Source organism: Micropterus dolomieu, linkage group LG01 (genome assembly GCF_021292245.1).
Source record: "Micropterus dolomieu isolate WLL.071019.BEF.003 ecotype Adirondacks linkage group LG01, ASM2129224v1, whole genome shotgun sequence".
Lineage (NCBI taxonomy): Eukaryota > Metazoa > Chordata > Actinopteri > Centrarchiformes > Centrarchidae > Micropterus > Micropterus dolomieu.
This window is the reverse complement of record NC_060150.1, coordinates 45,859,143-45,885,633: the sequence shown is the minus strand read 5'-3', so window position 1 is coordinate 45,885,633 and position 26,491 is coordinate 45,859,143. Positions and strand designations below refer to the sequence as shown.

The window sequence follows — 26,491 nt, the reverse complement described above, 5'->3', positions numbered from 1 at the left end:
TCTCTCCATCACAGAGAGGGAAGTCAACGGTCTTTTCAGGAGGCAGAAACCCCGCAAAGCAGCTGGGCCGGACTCTGTCTCCCCATCCACCCTGAAGCACTGTGCTGATCAGCTGTCTCCGGTGTTCACAGACATTTTTAACACCTCACTGGAGACATGCCATGTGCCAGCCTGCTTCAAAGCCTCCTCCATCATCCCTGTCCCCAAGAAACCAAGGACCACTGGACTAAATGACTACAGACCCATCGCCCTGACCTCTGTGGTAATGAAGTCCTTTGAACGCCTTATGTTGTCCCACCTAAAATCCATTACAGATCCACTCCTGGACCCCCTGCAGTTCACCTACAGAGCCAACAGGTCTGTAGATGATGCAATAAACATGGCCCTTCACTTCATCCTCCAGCACCTGGACTCTGGATCCTGTTTGTGGATTTCAACTCTGCTTTTAACACCATCATCCCGGCCCTACAGCAGGACAAGCTCTCCCAGCTGAGTGTGCCTGACTCCACCTGCAGGTGGATCACAGACTTCCTGGTGGTGACAGACTGGCTCCTAACAGCAGGCTTGTACGTTAGCTGTACGTTAGTCAGCAGTACCAGACAGTGGTCAGATTTGCCAAGAGGGGGCACTGCGGTGGCACTGTATGCCTCCTTAACATTCGCATACAGCAGATCCAGGGTCTTGTCTCCTCTGGTGTTACAGGTAACGTACTGTTTGAAGTTGGTCGGTGTCCTTGAGATTTTGGCATGGTTAAAATCTCCGTTAACGATAAGGAGAGCATTAGGAGCCATGTCTGCAGGTCCGCTACAGTGGAGTGGGTGACGCCACAAGCGTGTGCCGCCACTGCCAACAGCGGAATGTAAACAGTGGGCCTTTCTCATTTCCCAAATTTGTGCCTCCGCGTGCCATCTTGAAGGACACCTCACTTTCTAAAATGCACATCGAGGAGGGAGGGTCGAGGTTCAAGGAGGCTTACTGGAGGAGCTATAAGCGAGGATACACCGGTGTATCCTTTGCGGAAGTCTTTTCAGCCATTGTGACGTTTAAAAGAGGCATGGCATGCAGCAGGACTCTGCAGTGTTTATGTTGTATTCATAAGTTGTATTAGTTAAGCCTATTAAAAATAATCAAATGCGCGATCAAACTTTCTGCCCTTCACCATTTGTGTAGTGCCTCATAAAGTGCTGTTCTAACCGCATTCCTTAATGTAATTTTACTTTATATCACTGATGTTGTTATTGTTGAATGTGATGTGTGGAAACCACAAGAAAGAAATCTCCTAGAAAGCTACAGTGTGGTATCTAAATCTGATAAAATAATTAGTTGGTGGGGGGTGGGTGGATGATTTAGCCTATGCATATAGGCCTATATGAGTGCCGTTAATGTCCGAGCCGATCTGCGCATCACACCAATTCAGCTGCTATAATTGTGACAGAACAGTGCACTCAGCTGCTGAAGTCAAATTATTAGGCTGTAATGTCAACCAGAGCATTCAGACCAGATCTGCTGTGTTTCATGTTATAAGCTAATAGTGCCCATGTAGACGTCATTCCAACAGCAGAGTCCTGTGGTGACAGTTTTAAATGGAGCTATATGAGATAAATGTTACTGGGTCATTTTGTAAAGGGCTGAGGGCTGAAATGATCTCCTGTTTACAGACAAAAGGAGCACTGCCAAAAAAAGTTAAGCTACGTATGTGTAATGAATGATTAGGCTGCTGTAATCTGGCTGTTTTCAACAGATGCTATCCGCCTAATGTTTATTGGAACCTTGGGATGTTTCTACGATAAGAAATTATCTGTAGCCTTTGGTACCAAATGCTGGTCTGCAGAGATCACAGCTCAAACAGTGAAAAGATGATGCAGCTGTGCAACATGTCATCTGTAATCAGAATCAGAATCAGTTTTATTGCCAGGTATGTGTACACATATGAGGAATTTGACTCAGGATTGTACATTGCTCACGATGTGCTTAGTTATACAATAATACAATAACACAATAATAAAATAATAATAAAATAAAATCAGACACGAACTACAGAATAGACAACACTAATATACACACTATGAACAAAACAATATAGACATATTGACAAATAGTGCAGTGATCAGAGTGCAAAGGATGCAAGAGTAAACTATTCTCATTATGTACATGTTGAAGGTGGATATGATATACAGGTACACATACAGGCATACATGTACACATGTACACAGTGTAATGGAGCATAGTGCAAAGGATGCTGGAAAAAATAAACAAGACCTATGACCTTTTGACCTGAGGTAGGTGTATTGGTATACAGTCTATACAATATGACATAGTATGAACACAGTATGAACAGCACTGAAATAGAGAATGGTAAATAAATAAATAATAAGTGGAAACCAGTAAACAGGTGCTGATTAGAGACAGAGTTACTGGGTTATTGCACAGGAATTGTTCCTGACACTGTGAGTCAGAAATCAGCTGTTCATCAGAGTGATGGCTTGTGGGAAGAAACTGCTTCTGTCTGTTGGTTTTGGCGTACAGTGCTCTGTAGCGCCTACCAGAAGGGAGGAGCTGGAACAGGTTGTGTCCGGGGTGAGTTGGATCTGCAGTGATGTTTCCTGCCCGTTTCCTGACTCTGGAAATGTATAAGTCCTGAATGGAGGGCAGGTTGGCACCAATTATTTTTTCTGCAGTCCTGACTGTCCGTTGTAGTCTGCTCCTGTCAGATCCAAACCAGACAGTGATGCAGGTGCAGAGGACAGACTGGATGATGGCTGTGTAGAACTGGATCAGCAGCTCCTTAGGCAGGTTGAGCTTCCTGAGCAGACGCAGGAAGTACATCCTCTCCTGGGCCTTCTTGATGATCGTGTCAGTGTTGGGCTCCCACTTGAGGTCCTGGGATATAGTGGAACCCAGAAACCTGCAGATCCTTCACAGTAAAGGCCCTCTATTTAAGAGAGCTGACTAAGTCCATTAATATGTGAGTATAACATACGTTGCACCTTCATCTTCAATGCATCATCTTCCATCAGGTCAGTTTACAGTAAAAACAGTTTCTTACTTTGTGTCTGAGGGTCCAGGTTCATTGCTGAGGTACGGAGGATACTCTCTAGACTGGTCACTCTTCATAGACAGACAGCTGGATCCTGCAGACTCTGCTCTGTCCTCCTCTTCCTCCACACAAACACTCATCTTCTGGACTTCAGTCAGTCTGAGAGGTAAAACAGTGACACTGACTGTGAGCTCGGGACACAAGAATCAAGAAGAACAAGTTTGTTGAAGAATCACAAACTGACTCTGAGAGAAGACTGAGAGAAGAGAAAATAACACACACACACACACACACACACACACTTTAAAAAAACTAGTCAGAACTCCACCTGCTCTCTTGTCTTTAACTCTGTGCTTGTTTTCTTGGTTACTTGGCAAGTTTAATGTGTTTCATTCAGCCAATCACGACTTTGTGTCCACAGAGAAATCAAACTGTTGAGTTCACTCTAACATTTCTTTCCTCTACAGTCCACAAGGAGAAAACTGACTCAGATACTTTGGCAACTTTCAACTTCAGATTCCCTCCCTGTTCTCACCTGCAGTGTTGCTCCTCCCCTCATCAGTTGAGTTTATCTATATGTGTTTGCGTGTGAGTGCATGTGTAACGTGATGTGTTTGTGAGTGTCTCTCTTGGCCTGAAAAGGTTGAATTAAAACAGATTTTGCTCAAAATGTTGGAACTTAAATGAAGTTTTAAATTATGTAAATAATCAGTTTTGTTTAAGTTACAACTAAACTGCTTCAAACTAAATGAACTAAATGTTCTTTTACAGTTAACATTTTTGGGGATGATACTACTGATTCTGGCTTAATAATCTGAACTTTAAGTCCACTTAACATCTTTTTCTTGCCCTTTAACCCAGTTTTTGCTTGATGTGATTTTAATTTATGTTAATTTCTGTTGTTTCTGCTAACTGGATGGAGGTTTGTGTTAAAGTTTTGAATTAATGTGCGCAGGATATCACAGTCTATTTAAAATAACAGAATGTAGATTACAGTGCATGTTTACATACAAGGAGAAGATTTATCAATGTGTGACTAATGATAACAAAACCTTTTGTGTGTGTTTAATTTTTAAGTTTAATGACACACAATGTTTGACACATATGGATGCAGGACTGTGTGTTTACTTGCTCACCTTTTGTTTTATCTTAACTCGTCATGTAATTTAAGATGTTGTTGTGAATTATTTTAGAAAATTACAGCCTAAATTGTTATCATTAATTACTAGAGCAAAGGTGGTCTGAATTGGCATCATTTAAAGTATTATTTTAGAGTGTAAAGTTAAGATTACAATGTCAAAACTCTATAGCTATTGTCATCATTTAGAGTGTTATTTTATAGTGTAAAGTTAAGATCACAACGCTGAAACTCCATAGCTCTGAGAGTGTGTGGTCCTCTCTGTGTCTAGCTGCCCGGAGGCAGTAACAGTAGCGCATGTGTGTAAGGAGCAGGATGAGCACAGCAAGGCATCATCAAAAACCCCAGCAGAGGAAAATGTAGAAGCAGAATTAATGAAAATTGTGTTGCAAAACATTCATCAATACAGTAAGAATGTCCTGTCTATAGTACACAGCACAAGAGACACAAGCTTATTCCACAAAGTCAGGTTTTTGGTTAAAATAGCATGATCAGCAGAGGGCATGCCTAGGACACAGAGAGGGGGAGCATTGCAGACAAAAAGTTAGACATCAGTCAAGAAACAGTCATCAGTGATTATCCTTAATCAATATTAATCATTGTTAATCATTTTAATCAGTTTTATTGTCTTCAATCAGTTACTTTAAGTAATCATTATTATATCATCATTTTTAATCATTTTACTAGTATTAATCATTAATCATTCTTATTCATTTTCTTTTACATAGATGTGCTTTGGTTTTTACTTATAAGTAGTGAACTGTAGTCATGAACACAGAAACAAGCTCAATGTGGTTAGATCCTTGAGTGGGAGGAATGACTGCAGGAAGTGGCTGCAGATGGTTCGTCTTGTCCAACTGTCATCTACTGTAGATTATGACCATAGGAGAGGCTGCAGGTGTGCAAGATCTGCCGACACTGTGACAGTGCATGCTTCGTTCTGCTGTTATCTACTGTTGTTGTGATTACACGAGGAACTGCTGAGGTGTTAATCTGCTAACATTAAGACTATATGGTTAATTACTGATTAAGGGGGTTTGATTGTCAACTTCCAACCTCTGGTTATTATAGCCAGTATGAGCTTTGAGTGAATTAGCTTATGACCTGTGTGAGCTTTGAGTGAACTTGCTGAAGGAATTCATGCTTTGCAAAAACACGACAGAGGATGACCAAAAAACCGACAGATGCTTGGCAAAAACACGACAGACAGATGATAAGCAGTAAGCAGAAAGCAGCCAGCATAACATCAAGAATGCTGTAAGAAACCAAGCATTAATGAAAAATGCAAATTTACTTATGTTATTCTTATATTAATTGCCTAAAAAATACAGTTGTGTGTCAAATTAAGCATGCGTAACCTTTAAAAAACACAATGAGACTGAAGTTGAAATGTAAATGACGAACTTCTTATCCAGTAGTATAAAGATGTAGAAAGTCTACAATACAGTAATAAACGACAGCTGGGGAACAGTGTTAATTGGTAAAAACAACACAATAACAGAGTAAAAGAAGTTCAACATGAGGAAAGGAGGGGGCAAACCAGCCCAGAAGAGATATATATAAGACTGTCTGCAGACCATAGGATGGGCTTCATCCTCCGACCTGTTGGGATGTTGTACGGGTTTATGTGTCCTGTTTTGGATTAAACTCTTTTTGCACCGACTCTTGAACGTCTCCAGAGAAGTTTTTGTCTGCAGAGTTATTGACCACCGTAGAAAGCTAATGGAGTATTCTTTGACAAAGTTTAGTAAGTTGGTGAAGGTGGGGACCAGGCTTAACTAGCCCAGCCTGGTCGTACATCTGACCCAACGTGTCTTAGAGAGTCTGTCAGAGAGACATCACCATGGGACCCAAGTAAGCTGCATCAATTGAGGTCATAGCGACTCAGCTGTAACATTGTCTCCATTAAAACTAAAACTGAAAATGGTGTTGTCAGAAATATCATCCTTTCTTTTCTTTTTTCAAAGCTTTAATGTTTAGTTTCAAACAGCAGCTTATTAAAGCAGAGCAAACATATTGTACTCTCCCGGAGGGAGACAGCCAGCGTGCAGACGCGACACAAAAACCTTCTTTGTTCATGAAGCCTAATGTTCCTCTATAAATGGCAAACAGCAAAAGATTACCAGCAAACACTGAATGAGTTAGAAGCAGTTGACATACTTTGTGTCTGAGGGTCCAGGTTCATTACTGAGGTATGGGAGATACTCTCTAGACCGGTCATTCTTCATAGACAGACAGCTGGATACTGCAGACTCTGCTCTGTCCTCCTCTTCCTCCACACAAACACTCATCTTTGGGACTTCAGTCAGTCTGAGAGGTAAAACAGTGACACTGACTGTGAGCTCAGAACACAAGAATCAAGAAGAACAGGTTTGTTCAAGAGTCACAAACAAGACTGAGAGAACAGGAAGTAACACACACACTCATACACACACACACACACACACAAAGTATACAGTATTATAAAACCTGTCAGAACTCCACCTGGTCTCTTGTCTTTAAATCTCTGCTTAGTTTCTTGGTTTAATGTGTTTCATTCAGCCATACCGACTGTGTGTCCACAGATGAATCAAAGTGTTGAGTTCACTCTAACATTTCTTTCCTCTACAGTCCACAGAGAGAAAACTGACTCAGAGACTTTGACAGTAAAATAATAAAAATGCTGGATTAACACTCACCCTGCCTCAGCCTTCAGTTTTCCTCCTTCTGCTCTGTCGACTCAGAATGGAGTCTGAACTGACTGAACACTTTCAGCTCCAGGTTCCCTCCCTGTTCTCACCTGGATCACCTGATCAGTGTTGCTCCTCCCCTCATCAGGTGAGTTTATCTGTACGCAGAGAGACTACAACACCAGTTTTCAAATAATGACTTTGCTTCTGTCTGAAAGGCTTCAGAGAGAGGGATGTTAACAGACTGTTCATGAGGCAGAAACCTTGCAAAGCAGCTGGGCCAGGCTCTGTCTCCCCATCCATCCTGAAGCACTGTGCTGATCAGCTGTCTCCAGTGTTCACAGAATTTTTTAAAACCTCACTGGAGACATGCCATTTGACAGCCGGCTTCAAAGCCTCCATCATCCTCCCTGTCCCCAAAAAACCAAGGACCACAGGACTAAATGAGATCCGTCGCTCTCTTAGCTGAACGTGCCTGATTCCACCTGCAGGTGGATCACAGACTTCCTGACAGACAGGAAGCAGCACATGAAGATGGGAAAACATGTCTCTGACTCCAGGACCATCAGCACCGGTTCCCCTCAGGGCTTCATTCTTTCCCCCCTTCTCGTCTCCCTTTATACCAACAGCTGCACTTCCAGTCCCCAGTCCATCAAGCTCCTGAAGTTTGTGGAAGACACCACCCTCATTGGGCTCATCTCTGGTGGGGATGAGTCTGCCTACAGGTGGGAGATTAACCATCTGGTGACCTGGTGCAGCCAGAACAGTCTGGAGCTCAACGCTCTGAAAACAGTGGAGATGGTCATGGACTTCAGAAAGAGCACAGCCCCACCCTCCCCCATCATCAGTGACTCCCCCGTCGCCACTGTGGACTCCTTCCACTTCCTGGGCACCACCATCTCCCAGGACCTCAAGTGGAAGCTAGCCTCAGTCAGGGGGGTCAGGGTCCCTCACTGACACTCCCCCCTTTCAAATAAAACAAATGTCTCTGCACATGTAAATATCACTTAATTTCACATCATGCACAAACCTGGAACATTGCACATATTTGTTGTTAACTGTTAATCGTTGTTGTTTTATTGTTTTTATTTTTATATATTGTCAATTTATACATTTATGCACACAACATCGTCTTCCATTGTAACACGACTGCACAACACAAACCAGAGCAATGCCTTGTGTACATATTTTCCATAAGGCAGAATGCTTTATATAGTATATTGTCAGTTGCTTACATCATTTGATGTTTATTTGTGGAATGTTTAGTATTAGTTTAACATGCACTTCAAGCAGGAAGCTAAAGATAATGTGACTGAGATTGTATGTGACTATAGTCAGAAATAAACAAGCTCTGGCTTGAGCAAGACGCTAACTTTGGTCATCTCTTTATTAATCCACACAGAGATAGTACACACTTGGACATACATACCTGTGTATGTATAGACTGTGTGGTTATTCTAAATCTTCATCCATGTAATTTACCTTGTTGTACAAATACAAACACTACTCTACAGTTTATGATAGACTTGCACTACCAGTTCGACTTCTTTCATAACTGTAAAATGAATTTGGTTGCTGGTCATGTATTACTGTTTCACTTGTCTCCTCTCCCACATCGAGTCAAACTTTATAAAGAACAATAGCAGGAATTTAAACTCTTCTTCATCCAATTGAATGATATGAGTTAAGAAAATCTGATTATGAAATGTCAGTTCATAATAACATAAATTAACATTTTGATAAGGATCACTTAATCCAACATATACAATGATATCTGTGATCAGTTGATATGGATTGAAGCATCTGTTAAAGCAGCACAGCAATGTGAAACTTGTAGAAACAAATTCTGGTCGCTGCTGCTAGTGATGCATGCACTCAACGAGAGAAAGCATGGCGTTAAGCAATGTTTTATGTTCTTTAAAAGTACTGAATACTCCTTTTATAAATGCATGTGCAGAAAAAGATCAAAAGTTGGGATTGACGTACTTTATTTTTTTATTTCAGCCCATTAAGAAACGTTATGTGTTTTGTAAAAAAATACTCCACACTGCTGTTGTGAATATGATATTAGTTAAAAAGTCGTGAGTCGGAAGAGTCTGCTTTGTTTTGGGGGGAGGGGAGGAGGTGTTAATGAAAGTAATATAGTAACTTAAATAGTTATTTTTATCACCCAGTAAAGTAATATTACTTTCTATTTTTTAAGGCGTAATAAGTAACTTGCCCAACAATGATAGTGTCAAACCCACAGAATTATCTCCAGACGCAGTTCTTTAGTTTAGTTTTCTGCATTAACAATCTTTGGATTTACTAGTAAAATACACTATTTAAAAAAGTTAATAGATATAATCTTGCATTAATAACAATGATACTATGATACTATCTTCATGTGTCTGTGAGTTATAATATTTTTTTCACGTTTGTTAGAACTATAATGTCGAAATTAATTGCAATTCTTCATTAATCCACAAGGCAGAGCTGCAACAGAAAACATTTAAACAAGTTATGCATCCATCCATTGTCAACTGCTTACCCTGCGTACTGGGTCGCAGGGGGCTGGACAGCTGACATTGGGCGAAAGACGGGGAACACACATCACAGGGCCACACATATACAAACAACCACTCACACCTAAGGACAATTTTAGAGACACCAATTAACCTAGACTTCATGTCTTTGGTTGGTGGGAGGAAGCCGGAGCACCTTGAGAGAACCCACGTGGGCAGGGAGAACATGCGAACTCCACACAGAAAGGCTGGGGCAACCGGGGTTTGAACCCATGACCTTCTTGCTGTGTGGCGACAGTGCTAGAGTCCAGGTCCAGGTGGAGGACGTGGCTGAGTGTGGAGGAGAAGGAGTGGAGGAGTCTCAGTGTGTCTGCAGAGACTGTGTGGACAGAGCTGACCCTCTCTCAACACCACCACCTATCTCTGACAGAGATCACTTCCATCTGATGGGGGAAGAAGACAGACAGCAGAAGTCATAAATCAGAGTTTACAGAGACTCCCTTCATCGGCCTTCATCCAGTATAAAGACCAGCAGGGACTTTACACAGTGGAAATAAAGTGCTGAGAGTCCCTGAATGCATCATGTCTGCAGAGATAGAGAGATATTCACTGCTCACTTTAATGACGGATTTACTGCTGTTACAGCTCAAAGCTGTTAAAATCCAGTATCTCAGTTACATTTGAATATTTGATCTATCTATCTATCTATCAGCTGAGATCATATATATATATATATATATGAACACAACAACATTCTGTCCAATCCTAAAGCCGGTCACCATTCTCCTCTCACAGCTTCACCGAGGAAAGCAGCCACAGAGAAGGTCGGAGCTTTACAGGAAATACTGGATCTTTGCTTTTACCAACTGTGTTTAGTACAATACTGCTGAAACCAGCATGGACTGACTCCAACCCTCTACTGACCTCAGAGACTCCAGTTTGGACTCTCCACAAGATCACACAGCAACTTCACTCCTGATTCCTACAGATTGTTGTCACTCAGCTCCAGCTCTCTCAAATGGGAGGGGTTGGACTTCAGAGCTGAGGCCAGAGAAGCACAGCTGATCTCTGACAAATTGCAGCCCCACTATCTGAATAAAGAATAAATGTTGGAGATAAAATCAATTTATAATTCAATCAGATGAGTTCAGGTTTTAAATTTGTAGCTCAACATTACTATGTTGGAATCAATGAGCTTTTCCCTAATATGAGTAGAGGGACTTTGTGTCATTGTGTTATTGTGGATCATCATAATGTCAGCCTTCTACAGACATCATCCAAATGTCAGCACAACATTCATAAACCTATTCATGTCAACACAGATTAATAACATGCTGCTGATCTCAGTCCAGTCTGGAATTAGAGAAGAAAAACTATAATTGTCCTTTAAATGACTGCATTTAGAAATATGCTTTGACGTGTGTGTGTGTGTGTGTGGGTGGGTGAGAGAAAGAGGCTTTATGTAAAAATGGGTAAGTTCCTGTAAAATGTTGTGTTCTGAAGGTTATGGATAAAAAGACAGTGTTCCTGAAAATTATGAATATTGATTTTTTGCAGCACATTGAAGGATAAATCCTACAGTTTACATGAATCCAGTTTGAGTTCAGACTAAATTCGGAGCCAAACTATTCAGACAGACAAACTTAAAAAAAGGAGCTATTGTGATTGTACTCAAACAAACCCAGAAAACAGGAGAACTGAAGGACATTTAAAATGTTGTTTATGGATTTAAATTTGGTAGATATACACGGGATAAGAGCAAAATACATCAACTGACCTCAGAGTCTCCAGTTTACAGTTTGGACTCTCCAGTCCAGCAGCTTTACTCCTGAATCCAGCAGTTTGTTTCCAGTCATGTCCAGCTCTCTCAGATGGGAGGGGCTGGACTTCAGAGCTGATGCCACAACTTCACAGTGAGTCTCTGAGAGTTGACAGATATGATGACAGAGAATATAATAATAATAATAATAATAATAATAATAATAAAATCTGAAACTTTATTATAAGCATAGACTCAACTGGTCAGCCTTGATCAAAAGGTTTTTGGTTTGAAACTTGAGCTCCGGTTTATGTCTGCATACAGATTGTTTATAGTAGGCCTATTTGTAACATTTCAACAGCTTATTGATATACAACCATCCAACTGATTCACAAATAAAAAGGTTGTTTAGGGTGGTGATGGCGCATACATAAGATGCTTTGGTGTGAGAGATCTGGGTTCAATTCCCACTGTGAGACATCCACCATTGTGTCTCTGAGCAAGACACTTAATCCCTAGTATAGCAATTGTAAGTCGCTTTGGATAAAAGTGTCAGATAAATGTAATATTTTTATGTTTCGGCACATTGTTTTCATTCTTCAACTTTTTGTGCACGAAAGCTCTACATGGTGGTTGCATTAACAAATTAGAGACCAAAGTGCTAACTTGTTAATAAGAATAACCATTCATGCATAATGTGTTTGTTTAATGTCCCACCAGATATTTTGGGAAATGTAGAAATCTCCAGACACATTTTTTCAGCTCCCAAAAAGATGACATGTCCGGGGAAAGGAGGATGTATATGCACCCTAATTGACAGCCCCACGAAGCTCCTTCCCCTAACCATTACAGGGGTGTGTGCCTAATTGTATGCATGCTGGTTAATCCTACTGCTGTATGCATCAGCCTTGAGGCTGAACAGACATGAGACTGGCAGCTGTTAATATCCTGGACACAGACAGGTTAACAGCTGCCGGTTGTGGAGGACATGTTGGTCTGACAATTTATATTTGCAAATTTCTCACATTAAGCTTAAAAATGCTGTCTATCAGTGAACATTACTAAAGTAGCTTTGAAATTCAACAGTTTAGACTATTCCATTCAAATTCTACCAGCGAGAGGGACAGAGAGTTAAATCAAACTCATTTCTAATGTAGCAAAACACATGAAAAGACATTCATTGTTAGAACAAATCAATGCCTTTTTATTTAATGAGGGTGGAGAGGGGAATGTTCTGTTAAGCCTTAAAGAGAAAGTGTGGCCTCCCCTTCACATACTCTCAAATCTAACAATAATTATAGATAGGCCTATTTTATAAATTGTGAAAATGGACAGAACAGCCCTTCATATGAAATTCCTCAGAAACTGCAAAGAAATAAAGAATATCAATAACTGCATGACAGCTATAATGAAAAAATAAACTTCAAGTGATGTTAGTTCCAGCAGATCACAGATAGTCTATATATTAAAAGAACAATAGGGGGGCGTGTCCGACCGTCGCCACGTGAGACATACTCTCCTTGGTTGCTCCTGGAGTTTGTGACTATCTTTCATTAATAGATGTTGATACAAAATCAAGTCAGGAGGAAATAAATTAAAGGTAACACCTTTTGCACTCCTGAGTTGACTATGACCTCTACGCGCCCGATAACGGAGTTATCCTGTGGAGGCCACGCTAATGCCTCGCCCTTGACTGACCCGGACTCCCCACCAAAGCTAGATGCTTTTCTGATTGGGACCGGCTCGAGCAAATGCTCGCCTCAATGAAGAGTGATATATGCGGAAGAATTGACTCACTGGCTTCGGACCGTCGCGCTGAGATCGCTTCAGTAAAACAAGACTTTCTTGAATCCGCTGCCTGCTGTGAAGAGCATGATCTCTGTGTTATATAATCTTATTCATTCTATAAGCCCAGCCTCACTTCATACTATTAGGACGTTATGGGAGAACGATTTACAATGTGAACTTGCAGATGATGTTTGGGATGAGTGTTGGAGGCTGGTCCATTCTTCCTACATATCTGCTAGGCATGTGCTGCTACAACGTAAGATTCTTCACCGCTGTCATTTAACAAAGCTCAGACTGTCTAAAATATATGGTGATGTTGACCCTATTTGTGATTGATGTCGCCAGTACCCGGCAACCTACTTTCATATTCTTTGGGCCTTCCCTGAAAACCTTTAGGTTGGAGATTTTTTATACTATTTCACAAATCACGTCTGTCTCTTTCACACCTTTCAGCGATTACCGCCCTATATGGAGTCACCCTCATACGTGCTATACCAAAGACAAAAGAAGAACGTAGTAGCTTTTGTAACCCTCTTAGCTAGACGTCTCATTCTGATGAAGTGGAAATCCCAGACCCCACCAAACTGTCATATGGGGATAAAGGACATTTTTTACTTTATCAACATGGAGAAAATCCGTTGCACACTGAGGGGATCGTCAGCTTCTTTCAGAAAAACATGGAGCCATTTTTTGAATATGCAAATATGTTGACTTTTCCTAACATTCCGAACTGACAAACAACACTTTGTACACTGTCTGATCTGTTTTAATGCTTTGTACAGATGTGTGTGATCGTATACTTTAATGTGTCTTTGATAACTGCAATCAGTGTAGTGATAGTGTAAATCTTTATTTTGTATAGGTGGCCTACCTTTTTTGTTTGTTTGTTTGTTTTTATTATTGTCTGTTTGTTTATATATATATATATACAAGTGTCTTGTACGTTCATTTGAACTAATTAACTACTAATAATGAGAAACTTGATACTTGCTTTCTTATAACTGTCGTTTATATGTTTAACAATTCAATAAACAAAGTTGAAAAAAGAAAGAACAATAAACAGACACATTATAGAAACAGTTAAGACACTGTATCCACTGTAAAAATAAAAAGAATGTTGTAATGGAAAGATGACTATCAAAACATTTTCAGCACAAACTCTTAATTCCTTAATGTTTCCTGCTGTATTTGTATTTGTAAGTCTCCATCACCCAAAGAAATGATAAAAGATACTTGTGTCACTAACTTGATATAAACACAAACAATTATGTTTGTAGAGATTTGTAGTATAAAATGTATAATTATTTCAATCAGCATGTTTAATACTTTAGAAAACTTTTGTATTGCGTCTGTCTGTAAAGTGCTGATTGTCACATCTGGACTTACAGAGCCTTTCTGCAGTTCCTCACAGCTGGAATCAGTCTCCTTCGTCCCTCTACAGATGTGTTGTACTTCTGCAGGTCCAACTCATCCAGAACCTCCTCTGACATCTGCAACATGTAGGCCAGAGCTGAGCAGTGGATCACAGAGAGTTCCTTCTCTGATCTGTTCTCTGACTTCAGGAACTCTTGGATCTCCTGATGTAGTGAGTGGTCGTTCATCTCCATCAGACAGTGGAAGATGTTGATGCATCTGTCAGTAGTGGTCCTGGTACAGACTGTCGTTCTGTACCATCTCCTTCAGGTTGTTGATGGCTCTCGAGATTATTTCTGGACTGTTGTCTGTCCGATCCAACAGGCCTCCTAAGAGTCTCTGGTTGGACTCCAGAGAGAGGCCATGAAGGAAGCGAACAAACAGGTCCAGGTGGTTTTAACTTTCAAGGGATTTCATCATTGTTTCCCTCAGGAAGACATCCAGGTTTGAGTCAACATTTCCCCCTCCCACGAAAGCTCTTAGTACCTCTGTGTTCCTGTTGGTGTAACAGTGGAACACGTAGACTGCAGCCAGAAACTCCTGAACGCTCAGATGAACAAAGCAGTAGACTGTTTTCTGGAAGATCACACTCTCTCTTTTGAAGATCTCTGTACAAACTCCTGAGTACACCGAGGCCTCTGTGACATCAAGACCACACTGCTCCAGGTCTTCTTGGTAGAACATGATGTTTCCTTTCTCCAGATGTTCAAACGCCAGCCTCCCCAGCTTCAGAAGAACCCTCCTGTCAGCCTCAATCAGCTCCTGTAGACTCGTCTCATGTCTCTCATCATACTTCTGCTTCTTCCTCTTTGTCTGAACCAGCAGGAAGTGTGAGTACAGGTCAGTCAGGGTCTTGGGCAGCTCTCCTCTCTGGTCTGTAGTCAACATGTGCTCCAGAACTGTAGCAGTGATCCAGCAGAAGACTGGGATTAGACACATGATGTGGAGGCTCCTGGAGGTCTTGATGTGTGAATCTGAATCTCCTCCTGAAGTACTCCTCCTTCTGGGCGTTGGTAAAGCCTCTTACTTCTGTTACCCTGTCAACACATGAAGGAGGGATCTGATTGGCTGCTGCAGGTCGGGGTGGTGATGGTGCATAGATAATATGCTTGCCTTTGGCGTGAGAGATCTGGGTTCAATTCCCACTGTGAAACCTCCACCATTGTGTCTCTGAGCAAGACACTTAACCCCCTATTTGCTCCAGAGGCGTGCGACCTCTGAGATGTATAGCAAATTGTAAGTTGCTTTGGATAACAGCTAATATCAGCTAAATCAGCTAAATAAATAAATGTAAATGGTCGGGAAGTTATCCAGATGAGAGCCGAAGGAAGCAGATTCCCCTTGATGAGGTTTGTCAGCAGCAGGTTGACTGATGACTTCTGTGTGACATCAGACACAACCTCATTGTTGTGGAAATCCAATGAAAGTCTGCTTTCATCCAGGCCGTCAAAGATGAACAACAGTTTACAGACAGCGAGCTTCTCTGCTGGGACCTTCTGTAATGTTGGATGGAAAACATGGAGCAGCGTGAGAAGACTGTGCTGCTCATCTTTGATCAAGTTCAGCTCCCTGAAGGAGAGCAGAACCAACAGACTGACATCTTGGTTTTCCAAGCCCTCTGCCCAGTCCAGAGTGAACTTCTGCACTGTGAAGGTTTTTCCAACGCCAGCGACGCCGTTGGTCAGAACCACTCTGATGTGTCTCTGTTGGTCAGGTAAGGCTTTAAAGATGCCGTGGCACTTGATTGGAGTTTCATGGAGGGTCTTCATCTTGGAAGCTGTCTCAAGCTGCCTCACCTCATGTTGGGTATTAACCTCTTCACTCAGTCCCTCTGTGATGTAGAGCTCAGTGTAGATCCTGTTGAGGAGGGTTCCCCTTCCTGTTTCATCACTTCCTTCAGTCACACGTTCACATCTCCTCCTCAGACTGATCTTATGTTCATCTAAAACCTCCTGCAGACCACTATCTGCTGAACGATATAGAAACATGTGAGACTAAATCTTGGAATAAGTATTACAAAAAAAATCACAGGATTTAAAATTCCACGATTTTGATCATATAATTGATTTAAATAATTAATGTCTGTGCTACAGCAAGAAAAACCTAAGAAGAATCCTGTTTTCAGACATGACGACATCAGCAGACAGATGTGCAGTCTTACTTTGTACAGAGCTGCTCTGACTGGCTGTCTGCAGTCCAGCTCTTGTTCTGGATCTTTTTCCACACTGGGGATAGGAGGAGTCTCCTGATGAAGCAGACTGGTCCCAGTATGAGGTGATACACTGTCTGCAGAACCAGTGTCCACAGCTGGTAGAGACTGGATCCTTCTGGACGTCCTGACACAAAGCACAGCAGGACAGCTGCTCCTTCACAGAGACGTGACTCCTCTTCCTCTCTCTGGGTTAATGTTATATTTAAAATGTCACAGTTACAGGTCGTCATTTCTGTTCTGATGGGTTTCCAACCTCAAGTAATATCATAATATGAGCAGACCTGAAGCCAGAAGCCAGAGAGAAAAGAGAAGAGTTCTGGGCTGGCCCAACCTCACAGCTGAGTGGACAACTCTGCGGTAAACACCTGTGGCTGGTGCAGGAAGTGGGCTACTTTGATTCAGGTACAGATAAAGAACCTTTTGTTCTTGTTGGCACCGAAGGCATTTGATTTATGTTGTGGTCTGTTAGTACTTGGTCCAGCCATATAGGCTTGAGGATAATTAAATTGCCTAAACCTAACCACAAATTGTTCTACTAGCACTAACTGTGCCGTGACACAACATTTTGTCATGAACAAATATCAAATTTGGTTAACAATCAGCTCAGACTGAACAGTAAAATCATTTTAAATTCAGCATTGTGCTCTTTCAACTGTCTTCAGAAGATTTAGCAGTGTGAATTGATACAATGTTGCTCCTGCCCACACCATTTACAGGAAATCAGTTGAGTTTATCTGTGTGTGTGTGTGTGTGTGTGTGTGTGTGTGTGTGTGTGTGTGTGTGTGTGTGTGTGTGTGGGTGTGTGTGTGTGTGTGTTTAACCTGAAGTGTTTCTGAGTGTCTCTCTTGGTCTGGTTAAATTAAAATGGGTTTTGCTCAAAATGTTGGAACTTCAAACTATTTAAATGATGGAAAAAATCAGTTTTAAGTTAGAACTAAAGTGCTTTAGTTGCAGTTTTTTTACAGACCTATGAGGAAAACAAAGACACAGTTCATCTCAGCAAAGGAGCCTCTAATTTTAAATCAGTTCACATTTTTGGGGAGGATACTACGATACTACTGATTCTTTGTGAGTGAATAATCTGAACTTAAAGTCCACTTAACCACTTTTTCTGGAGCTTCAAAGCAGTTTTTGTTTTTATTATTTAATTCTGTTGCTGCTAACTAGACAGAGGTTTGTGTCAGAGTTTTGAATTAATGTGTGCAGGATATCACAGTCTATTTAAAATTACAGAATGTAGATGGCCGCGCATGTTTACATCCAATGGAGAAGATTTATCGTTGTGAGCACGATAACTAATATTTTTCTTTTTGGTGTTTGCAGGGCTGTGTTTTTACTTGCTCTCCTTTTGTTTTCTTAACTCTTAATGTAATTTGAAAGGTGTCTTGTAGGCTGGACACCTTTCAGCATATTAATTTCAATTGTATGAACAATTTTATAATTTCATGAGAAAGCACTCGGCAACAGTCAGCAGTGTTGATGCTCAGCTCGTTAAAGTAATCATTAGTGTTACTCTGCATATTAAGCATTAACTTGGTGAGAACCTGTTTTATTTTTTAAATAATAGATTCATGTTCTGTTTTAATGCATTAGCTGCTTGTTATTTGTTTGTTTGCTACAGGTCGTCTCCAAACCTGCAAAACTAGTCAGTTGGATAGAGACGTCACCCTGGCATCCATGTAAGCTGTCTCATAGTGAGGTCATAGTGGCTCAGCTGTACACTGGACAGCAGGTACCAGCTGAGGTAAAACTCTGAGACTCAAGTGAACAAAAGTTTCTTCAAAAAGATTTATCTTATTTTAACATTTTGATGTTTGGCAATATTTTAAGTGTTACTACAATACAGAGATAGTACACACCTTTACATACATACCTGAGTAACTATTGAGTGTGTCATTATTCTAAATCCCCATCCATGTAATTCACCTTGTTGTACAAATACAAAACACCAGTATAAAGTTTATGATGGACTTGCACTACCTGTTTAAAATTCTAGTTATCTATATAGCAGTTTAACTTCTTTCAGAACTGTAAAATGAATTTGTTAGCTGGTCATGTATTACTGTATCACTTGTCTCCTCTCACACATTAATTCAAACTTTATAAAGAACAACAGCAGGACTTAAAAACTCGTCTTCATCCAATTGAATGATATTTGTGAAGTTAAAAAATGGAAGTTAAAAAATGTGAAGTTAAAAAATGGATGTCAAATAATTTCCTCCAACTGAACTCAGACAAAACAGAAATCCTGGTCATCGGGTTCCAGCAGATGGCAAAACAAATACTGCCATCTGCTGGTTCCCTAGTAAATCACATTAAGCCTGTGGCAAAGAACCTTGGTGTTTGGTTTGATAGTAATTTAAATTTCGAGCAGCACACCACAAAGCTTGTTCAATCATGTTTTTATCAACTTAGAAATATAGCAAAAATATGATCTATGTTAACTTTTAACGACTCAGAGACCATTTTACACGCCTTCATCTCATCCCGCCTGGATTATTGCAACAGCCTTTTCACCTGTTTAACCCAAAAATCTATTGATCGACTCCAGACTGTCCAGAACTCAGCTGCCAGGCTTTTAACCAGAACAAAGAAATATGACCACATTACTCCTATTTTAGCTTCATTACACTGGCTCCCAGTATGTTTTAGAATTGACTTTAAAATGTTATTGATCACTTTTAAAGCTCTTCATGGCCTCTCACCTTGTTATATTTCTGAACTTTTAGTCCTATACGCACCAGCACGTACCTTGAAATCCTCGGGCAGAGGACTGTTGTCTGTTCCAGAGTCTCGACTGAAAACTAAAGGGGACAGAGCGTTTGCTGTCAGGGCCCCGAGGCTCTGGAACAGCCTGCCCGAGGAAATCAGGTCGGCTGAGTCAGTGAACTCTTTTAAGTCCCTTCTTACAACATACTTTTATAGGAGAGCCTTTCCCGATCTTATTTGACTTTATTTTATCCCTTTTATTTTATTCTATTTTACTAATTTTATATTTATCTTAAACGTGTATTTTAGTCTTTTCAATGTTTTCATGCTTTTATCTTGTATTGTTTTTGTATTATTGTCTCTTGGGTATTATTGTCTTTACACTTGTTAAAGCACTTTGTAACTTGTTTTTGAAAAGTGCTCTACAAATAAAGATTATTATTAATATTATTATTATTATTATTTGAGTTAAGAAAATCAGATTATGAAATAACCATTCATAATAACATAAATTAACATTCTGATAAGAATCCCTTAATCCAACATATATGATGATACTGACATCTGTAATCAGCTGTTACCTGGTCCATAGCGTTTATAACTGCAAATAAGCTAACATCTTTTTAAATGTTCAACAGAATAGCCACATAATATTCATAATAATAATAATATATTTTATTTGTAACGCATTTTATATTTAAACAAATCCCAAATGCTACAGATAACAACAGTAATGTGCTAAAAATAAAACAATAAAACATATAGAGCATGAAAAAAAACAACAGGGATGAATATGGAAGAAAAATTCAGAATATTACGATCGTATTAACAATGAATTATCTGTAGTTTTGTGGTTAATATCGATTAATGTCTTATGAGAAAACCTGGGAAATTAGTGACATATTCTTGCAAAGTACTAATCTTTTTAAAATCAAATCAATGATAATAATAATAAGATGTTTTCTGGTGAAACTTTTGCTCATTATTATGTCTCATGTGATGCTTAAAGGCTGTCCAGCAGCTCTCACGTGTTAATTTCAATAGAGAATTAAATATTATTTAATTTACTTTGAGGTTTATTATATTCTTCATGAAATATTACGACTTTATTCTCAAAGTATTTAAACTTTATTCTCTAACTGTGTTTGTCCCACATAAGTGTATTTTACCTTTGTGGAAGAAATTACATAAAATAAAGGAAAAACAAAAAAGTAGAATGTGCTTGACAAAGACTGTTCAGTTTTTATCTCCTTCTTTGTGTTCCTCACAAGCAAATATTGATCTGTTTTAATATGAAGTGATGATATTGGTGGTAAGTAGGAGAACTCATAGGGAGAACTTCAACTTCCACTGTTATCGGTTGATTGATTTGAAAATCAGGAGATCAGCAGCTCTGAGCTCCTCAAAACCACCAACAATCATTTCACGCTCAAAGTCGCTGAGATCCCACAATGATTTATTCATGGACTCATGGACTCATGGCTGCTTCCTAAGGCACAGGGGAATTATAAAGCCGCTGCAGAGCTTGTAATTGATGCTGAACTCCTTGATCTAATAAACTTTTATGATCAAGAACAGTGTCAAGCGGGTTTCTTCTCAACACATCATCGCAGCATTATGGTTCAGACACCACACTTGTAAACTGCGACCAGCAAAAGTAAAGTAATATTATTACTTTTTTAAGCACTAATAAGTAACTAGTAACTTGCCCAACTAGTAATTTCTAACTTGCCCAACACTGAGAGAGACAAACCCACAGATAATTATCACCAGACTTTGCAGTTCTTTAGTTCAGTTTTCTGCATTAACACAATCTGTTTGGATATACTAGTAATTTATACGATTTAAAAAAGTAAATAGATATATAATCTTGCATTATTAACAATGATACTATGATACTATCTTCATGGGTCTATGAGTTTTGTTTTCAAGTGTGTTAGAACTATAATGTAGAAATTAAGTGCAATTCTTCATTAATCCACAAGATAGAGCTACAGAAAAATATTTAAATAAGTGTTAATCTGCAGTTACGTTGTCATAAACATAACTAATCTGCAGAGGCACTTTGGGTTCAGAATATCTGAATTGAAATAGAGTCCACGTCCAGGTCCAGGTGGAGGAGGTGGCTCTGTGGAGCAGAAGGAGTAGAGGAGTCTCAGTGTGTCTGCAGAGACTGTGTAGAAGGACAGAGCAGCAGCAGAGCAGTCCAGATACACTGATGATACTCTGTCACATCCAGAGGAACACACAAGGATGATGGTGGACTTGACTTTGTGTCTGCTGCAGTCTGAACTGCTCTGAGATCAGCTCTACTGTCACTGTTGTGATTCCTCTCAGTCACTGCTGGATGAAGCTCTCCTCTCCACTCTACCTCCCAGTAACATGGCCCAGTCAGAGCCTCTCCACACACAAGCTGATGCTGCTGCTTCAACCTCTCTGGATCATCAGGACACAGCTGATCCTCTCTCAACACCACCACCTTTCTCATCACTCACTCTCTAACAGAGATCACCACTTCCATCTGATGAGAGAAGAAGACAAAGAGCAGAAGTCATAAATCAGAGTTTACAGAGACTTCTTTTATCAGCAGTCAGTCAGTGATGCAGCACATCACATTTATGATGTTAAAGGTCCTACATGTTCATACAAAGACTGAAGACACTTCAGCAGCAGTTCAGGTCTGTAGAAAGACCACATGGTTACTAGATGTAATGATGGTTCTCTGAATTAAGCACCAGTGATTTGCAGGCTTCAGTCAGACTGATCTCAGAGCTGTGTCAAAGATGAACTGATCAGTTGTTTAGAATGGAAATGAGAGAACAGCTTTATTTCCTGTAGACATGAACACAACAGCAACAGTCGTCTTCACATAAACTCAAACACATGGTCACAACAAGCTTCTGGCTGATTTGATTGGCTGACTCTCTCTCTCTCTGTCTTTCTGTCCAATCCTGAAGCCTGTCACCATCCTCCTCTCACATCTTCAGTGAGGAAAGCAGCCACTGAGAAGGTTGGCGGTTTATATGAAATACTGGATCTCTGCTTTGATTCTGAACTGTGTTTAGTACAATACTGCTGCAGTGTTTCCCACAGACTGACAGTGTAACTGTGGCTGAAACCAGCATGGACTGACTCCAAACCTCTACTGACCTCAGAGTCTCCAGTCTACAGTGTGGACTCTCCACAAGATCAGACAGCAACTTCACTCCTGATTCCTGCAGGTTGTTTCCCCACAGCTGCAGCTCTCTCAGATGGGAGGGGTTGGACTTCAGAGCTGAGGCCAGAGAAGCACAGCTGATCTCTGACAAACTGCAGAAATTCAATCTGAATAAAGAATAAATTAAATAAATTTAGAAGACAATATTCCTGCTTGGAATCATCAGTGTTTAATAATATGTTCAGCGCTACCTGTATAAGATAGAAAATATTTATTTTGAATCATGCCACGCTCCATAGGAGTCACAGAACTACAATATAGGTCTGGAAATGCAGTGTAACAGGTCCCCTTTAAAGTTCACCATGGTATCTCCAGACTCTTTCACGTTTGTCACATGTGCTCAGTGTGAACCTGCTGTCATCTGTGAAGAGAATGGGGCACAAATAGCGAACCTGCCAATTCTGCCAAAGTGCTGGGCTGTAAGCATATATCCCACTAGAGGAAGTTGGGCCCTCATGCCACCCTCATGGATTATGTTCCTGAAAGTGTGGTCAGAAAGATGCATAGTAGAAGCCGGCTGGGTGTTACTTTGTTGGGCTCTGGCAGTACTCCTCCTGCTCCTCCAGGTACCTGTCCTGCTGCCGGGCTGATGACCTTCTACTTGTGCAACCGGAATGAGCTGTAGGTACCACCTGATGCTATCAGTAGGATTACTATCAGTAATGACATTTGCAAAAGTAAAGAGCAAATCTGTCAGAAATGACAAGGAGAGAGAAACAGTCTGTGGCCACTGCCTGCAAAACCATTCCGTTTTTGTAGGTTGTCTCGCTGTTGCCTTTCCAGTGCACCTGTTCTCACATACATTTGCACCAAACAGGTGACATTGATGAACAATTGCTTTTGCATCCTAACTGGACAGATTGATGTCCCTGAAATCCAATTAACTTTATGTTATCCTTGTTTGTTTGTTTTTGAGAAGTTAATTCGTTATTGACATAGAGATTATTTATTGATTCATTGTATTTATGCATTATTATAATCTATTTAAAACACATGGTGAATAAAAGCTGAAAATCAGGAGTTTTAAAATTCAGAGTGAATTATCTAGTGTAGAGTTTTCTCGTCATATTAAGGTTTTAAATGTGGAGCTAAACATTGCTCTGCCACAATCAATGGCAAAAACCACTGAAAAAGAAAAAAGACTTCAGCATTAAGATACTAGGTACGGATCAGTATAATATCAGCCTTATGTCGGCAGATTAGTGTGACCAAATACGTCACATCATAATAATCTCAGCACAGAAGGAAAAAATGGTGTCTGACCTCAGAGTCTCCAGTCTACAGTGTGGACTCTCCAGAAAATCACACAGCTGCTTCACTCCTGAATCCTTCAGCTTGTTGTGACTCAGGTCCAGCTCTCTCAGATGGGAGGGGTTGGACTTCAGAGCTGAGGCCAGAGAAGCACAGCTGATCTCTGACAAACTGCAGCGCCACAATCTGAATAAAGAATAAATGATGTAAGTTTAAAAGACAATGTTCCTGCCTGAAATGATTCAGTGTTTAATAATCTGTTCAGAGCTAATGAAGGTTTGGAAAGTAGAAGTTTAGAAATGGAAACTCCAAACACCTGAACCAACAGGATGCAGGTTAAAAACTGTAAAATACAACAAAATACAAAAAGGTAAAAAGAGCTCTCATTAATATTAATGACTACATGCTGCTACTTCAATAAAGATGTAGTGACTTCACCTCTTAAACTCTGCCGCTCCACCAGTGACTCCATCTATACAAACTCATGTTGTGCAGCCAAACACAAATAAAAACCCACAGACACTGATTTAAGAATCGACTCAAGATCCCCAAGTTTCCAAAGATGCCAAATACGTCAGGATGAATTTTGTGGAAATGTGAACAAAAGACATCTACAATATTTATTTTATGAATAGGGGAGTCATAAAATCAAAGCGCCTTCATTTTAAAGTATTCAGTCAGTATAAGCATCATATAATGATACTCCTAGCTTCATAACAATGTTGTAAAAAGCAAATACTGAATATATTTGTTAATGCCTGATAGTTGAAGCAGAGGTTAGTTTTATATTCATTGTATTTATGTATTTATTATTACAATGTATTTAGAAAAACAGAGAATATAAGATGAAAATCAGGTGTTTAAGAGGTTCAGAGTGAATTATCTAGTTTAGATTTTTCTTGTTATATTAAGATTTTAAATTTGTAGCTGAACATTGCTGACTCATTTGTAGGGGCGTGATGAGACCTCGTGCCAAGAGACTCCCAGAGCAAATCAACTCTGCCCAGCTGATGTGACACCAGTGGACTGCGTGATAGTAATCAATTTAATCCTGCTCTTGCACTGTGAGTCCAGACAGTTGGGACCAAGTGGTAAATAACTGGTATAGTTTTGCAATATGATCATCTAAAAACTGAAGTGCTACCTACTCTTTTTGGGACTGTGAACTGCATTTTATTGGAGGTACAGAAGTTAACATGTGTGCAGATTTGTGGTAAGATTTCTGCCTGTTTTCAGTTAGTACTGGTTTCTAAATGGTCAAGGGCAGGTAGACCTTTAACAACAATGATAAATACTATTAAATGATGACATTATTTTCACAATATTTTGACTTTTACTGGACTTGTCAGAGAACACAAAATCACAAGTATGCAGGAAATTAAGTGTTTAATGCTCAAAATTTTCATATAATTCAGCATTGAAGATTACTTTAGGAAAGTGTTCTTGTCTCAATCTCGTGAACACAGAGTCTTGTCACACCCCTACTTGTGAATGAGCCATGTAAACAATTTACCATTTCTGCACAATCACACCTGATACAAATTATGAAGCCATTTTAATGAACCTTGTCAAATACAAATGACAAAATCCTATTTTGTATTTCAAATACATATTTGAAATAAGTGTATCATAAATACTGCACATCCCTCTAATCAGCTTTATGTTGGCAGTTTTGTGTCACTACAACTTTTACATCATATTAATCTCAGCACAGAAGTAAAAAAAATGGTGTCTTACCCCAGAGTCTCCAGTCTACAGTGTGGACTCTCCAGAAAATCACACAGCTGCTTCACTCCTGAATCCTGCAGCTCGTTGGAGTTCAGCTCCAGCTCTCTCAGATGGGAGGGGTTGGACTTCAGAGCTGAGGCCAGAGAAGCACAGCTGATCTCTGACAAACTGCAGTCCAACAATCTGAAATAAATATGCAGATATAAATCAATTTATTATCCAATAAGATGTGTTCATGTTTTAAATGTGGAGCTGAACATTACTATGTCCGAATCAATGAGCTTTTCCCTAATATGAGTAAAGGGACTTTGTCATTGTGTTATTATGGATCATCATAGTGTCAGCCTTTTACAGAGATCATCCAAATGTCAGCACAACATTCATACACCTTCATGTCAACACAGATTAATAACATGTTTCTGACCTCAGGCCAATCTGGAATAATGATAAGACATGCTACTTCTGTTACTTTCATTTCCTTGTATTTCTTCTAATTCATAACAATCATGTATCATTTTATGACAAAAATTAAGACAGATATTTTTCTGAAAATGGTTTCAAAATGGTGAATTGGAAATTAATAAAACTTTATGTACATTAAGTAAATACCAAACTTTACAGACCTCTTTAACACCAGTCCCAACACTTCTAATGCCCATTTCAAATCACAGATTTTGACTCTCCTCATCACCACTGTCATCTTCATCAACATACAGTTGACTGAGTGTGGGCTGGATCAAATGTGCACTGAGTTCTGTTTATATACCTAAAGGATTATTAGGAACACCATACTAATCCTGTGTTTGACCCCCTTCCGCCTTCAGAACTGCCTTAATTCTACGTGGCATTGATTCAAGGTGCTGAAAGCATTCTTTAGAAATGTTGGCCCATATTGATAGGAGAGCATCTTGCAGTTGATGGAGATTTGTGGGATGCACATCCAGGGCCACCACATCCCAAAGATGCTCCATTGGGTTGAGATCTGGTGACTGTGGGGGCCATTTTAGTACAGTGAACTCATTGTCATGTTCAAGAAACCAATTTGAAATGATTCGAGCTTTGTGAC

General features: G+C 39.9%; 1 protein-coding gene and 1 pseudogene across 1 annotated transcript in view; both read right to left on the bottom strand.

The window, feature by feature from the left end:
* LOC123983586 overlaps positions 1 to 17,005 on the bottom strand; it is a 23,417-nt pseudogene extending 6,412 nt beyond the window's left edge.
* A 4,224-nt stretch (positions 17,006 to 21,229) lies between these two features.
* The window catches only part of LOC123967532 (NACHT, LRR and PYD domains-containing protein 12-like), a 75,891-nt gene continuing 70,629 nt past the window's right edge, over positions 21,230 to 26,491 (bottom strand). The window contains exons 14-17 of the mRNA XM_046043652.1: positions 25,435 to 25,608; positions 23,710 to 23,883; positions 22,380 to 22,553; positions 21,230 to 21,750 (exon numbers count right to left, since the gene is read on the bottom strand). Coding sequence (XP_045899608.1) covers positions 21,738 to 21,750; positions 22,380 to 22,553; positions 23,710 to 23,883; positions 25,435 to 25,608 — 535 coding nt within the window. The 3' untranslated portion in view covers positions 21,230 to 21,737. The remainder of the gene's footprint in view (positions 21,751 to 22,379; positions 22,554 to 23,709; positions 23,884 to 25,434; positions 25,609 to 26,491) is intronic.